Genomic DNA, 3,483 nt, shown 5'->3' with positions numbered 1-3,483 from the left:
TTAAAATATTTAATTAGAAAGAAGCTTCTTATATATAATTTTTTTTTAATTTTACAAAAATATTAAATTATTGATATTTAATAATATATTCAGTTAATAGCCATTTTTTTAACACATGTACATTTCGCAAAGCGCACTTTACAAATTCTAATTTTATTGCTGTTTCTTGATGTTGATGATTGTGACACGGTTTCTTATTACAAGAATAATTATACAGTAGTTCTTGTATTGATGAACACTTTAAATCGAACATGTCAACCACAGTAATTGATGATTTAATAAAATTCTTAAGCCAATTTTTCTTTTCCAAGCCTTTCACATAGATTTTCGTCGCTTTTTTAAATATGTTTTCTAATATAACGACTAATAATGTATATGAAATGTCACCAGATGATCATCTTAAACAATGTAAATTGTCCTCTAACCAAGAATTTAATTTTTTATATTGTGAATTAATTTCTATCCATTCACATGGTGGTTGAAATAAAAAATTATACGGTCGTTGTACTTTTTTTCTTTTTTTTCCATTTAACGGTAAAATAGCGAGTTCTTTTACAATAAATTTATTTTCAGGCATTTTAAAGCCCTGAACATCTACAACGTACTCCATTCTGTTGACAAATGACTAATAAAACAAAAAATTTTGTCAATTTATATAATTTTTTTTACTCCCCCACTTATAGGTTTATATTCCACTACTCTGTCGTGTAAAATGAGACAATAGGCTGCAGTTTGAGCGGGAAAATTTTCTTTAGCTTCAAATTCAAGTCGAATGTCAACAGGACCATATTTTAAAGATTCATTTTGCTTTGAGCAATTAATTACTATTAGTGGAGCATAATTTAAAAATTCTGCTTTTGTCAAATATGGTTGTGATTCTCTATCATAATAGTAACTAGCTTGAAAATTGATATACATTTCATAGAGTACAGCATAGTGTTTCTTATCCATGTCAACATTAAGATTACCATATGGATAGCATTGATTGTTTAAAAATAGCTTAACGTTTGTAATTTTACAATGATCAAAGTGACTTGCATTTCGCGTTAATACATTTTTTCGATTTGTTTGGAAACCTAAAATAACAAAACGTGGTTTCTCCAATTGCGTTGATGTTTTAACAGTCCACACGTGATTTGCTGTTGTTGGTATTAAAGGATACTCGTATAATTCCCATGTTCGAAAACTTATAGGAATGAGAGGATCTTTTTCAATGTATTTGAGTAGTTTGAATTTTCTTGCATCTGATAAGCGGACATTGGGTAGTAAGCATTCGATTTTATCGATGGAAATTTTTACATCTTCTGGAGCTGTTTGTATAATTGCGTTGACGTCACTTCTTGCTCGTGTTAAAATTAATTCGTGTCTAGCGTTTACAATAATTTTTTGATAATCCTCGGCGAAACCAAAAATAGTGCTTAAAGGTATTGCAACATCAAAATTACCATTTTCATCAATTAGAGAGATGTTTGCATTGCATGTTGGAAACCAACCGGCATTTTCCAAAAATTTACTCTGATTACTATAAATTGACACGTAATTTTTCATTAGACTCGTGAGTCCGACATTTTTGCTTTTATCAATTTCAATGGCATTCAATTCATATCGTGCTTCTTCAAATAAATGACAAATTGCATTAATAATAAATCTCGTACTGGTCACTGCCGTACTATTTTCTTTTACCAATTTTCCCTGAATGTGTAGAGAACTTTTACCTGGTAAAAGACAGTGGTCCTGATTTTGTACGGCAATTCGAATTTCATCGCTGTTATTGAATGTTGATGAAGCGTACGGTAAATGTGCATGTATCTCATAGTGAGCAATAGATTCATCAAAAACAATTGGTTTTCCAATACTCAACACTTCGTCATCCATTTTTATTTTGTTTTACAAAAATTAAGTTTTTTAAAGAGAAAAACAATGAAACAATTGCAGATAAATTTGTTTCTTTTTATTTTTTTCGATTTCTTCTTTTCTTCTGTTGTTTGATCACTTTCAATCCTAGACTCTTCAATAGTTGAATGTTTTCTGGTGTTAACACCTTGATTGTAGATTTGTAACTGATTCTTTTTTGACATCCTTTACTCTTCTTATAACCGTAACCAGTTATTTTTCTATTAAATACAATTCCCATGATTTTTTTTTCTATAATGATTTAATGTGTAATCGAATAGTTATTGTTTCACCACGAAAATTTACAATATCTCCGTCTTGATCGACTATTCGTAATTGAATGTGATCAATTGTCTTCACAGCGACTGGTAAATAAATAACTTGAGATGGGACTTCAACTATCTTATATCCTGGTGGTACACTGGGAAAAAGTTCATGAACAGTGTGCACTTTATGATTATTTATATACGCACCTGTTGTAATGTTACACTCGATTCTCAATGAATTAACCTTTATAATAGAAACTGGTGAATCTGACTGATGAAATTTATTGGCTTCAAGTATCTGTGGTCTAAAGCCTAACAATTTTGCTATTGTATCAGATTTTTTAAAATTTATCTCAAAATTAGATTTAATCTCGCTACGTAAAGTATTATTGTTTGGTTTAATGTTGAGTTTAATTCCTTTTGGTGTCAAAATTGTCTGTAAATAACGTTCAATTTCACTTATTTCATAGCTACCAGTCGGTATTGTGATATCTTCTTTATCGACATAAAATTTATTTTGTCCAATATCTATATTGGGAATTGAATTAAAGGTTAAAAATTCAACGAGTCCAAGAGCGTAATGTTTATTGGGTGATAATTGAATGAGTGGAAAGTATTGTGTCTCTAAAATCGATGTATTTCCAGACAAGGTTAACGTTAATGAATCGTTCATTTTGCTGGTTCAATGTAAACTGAAGAAAAAAATTGTTTCTAGTCTTTATTTATACCAAAAGAGAGAGAATAGAAATTTTTTGCAGCCAATTGATTGCACAAAAATTTTAAACATAAATGACCGCACACAAAAGTATTTTAATTTTAATATCTTTTGTGATTGTATTTTATTGTTTTTATATTAAGATATTTTACAAGATCTCTAGGTGGTTGAAGATTTCCATAACTATCAAAATATATAACATCATTTTTTTTCTTTTTATATGCAACCCAGTGTGTACCAATACTATTTTTACTATCTAAATTAATTATAGCTGATTCAAATTTATATGGTCCTTTAGCTGGTAATTCATCACGCATAAAAACACCTCGAAAGTGACTTTCTTCGAGTTCCTTTTTTGCTGCTTTTGCGTCATTAACTGCTTTTGTAATTCCAGCAGCACCACCAGATAGGGCCCCTATTGCACTAAGTCCAGCAAAAAGTGGTACAAGAAATGGTAGAAAACCACCAACTTTTTTTGGTACTGGTAGAATTCGAGGTTGTTTCACTTTTCGTTTTCCACCTGCGATTTTCACAGCTAAACGTGCACCTCTTAGAGCTGATTTAATAGCAGAAGATGTACTACCATTGTCGGGTGCAATGGATTTTTTT

The 3,483-nt window shown here is 30.2% G+C and overlaps 1 protein-coding gene across 1 annotated transcript; it reads right to left on the bottom strand.

The window, feature by feature from the left end:
* Nucleotides 1-651: 651 nt before the first annotated feature.
* Nucleotides 652-1,875, bottom strand: LOC127282282 (uncharacterized). Its single transcript, XM_051306455.1, has one exon. The coding sequence runs from the start codon at nt 1,873-1,875 to the stop codon at nt 652-654; it is 1,224 nt and encodes a 407-aa protein (XP_051162412.1).
* Between the last annotated feature and the right edge of the window lie 1,608 nt (nt 1,876-3,483).

This window comes from Leptopilina boulardi, unplaced genomic scaffold, assembly GCF_019393585.1.
Source record: "Leptopilina boulardi isolate dan_hultmark-lab unplaced genomic scaffold, ZJU_Lbou_2.1 LbouV2_292, whole genome shotgun sequence".
Taxonomy (NCBI): Eukaryota; Metazoa; Arthropoda; class Insecta; order Hymenoptera; family Figitidae; genus Leptopilina; species Leptopilina boulardi.
Note: the sequence above shows the minus strand (reverse complement) of the source record. Positions and strands in the feature narration are given on the sequence as shown.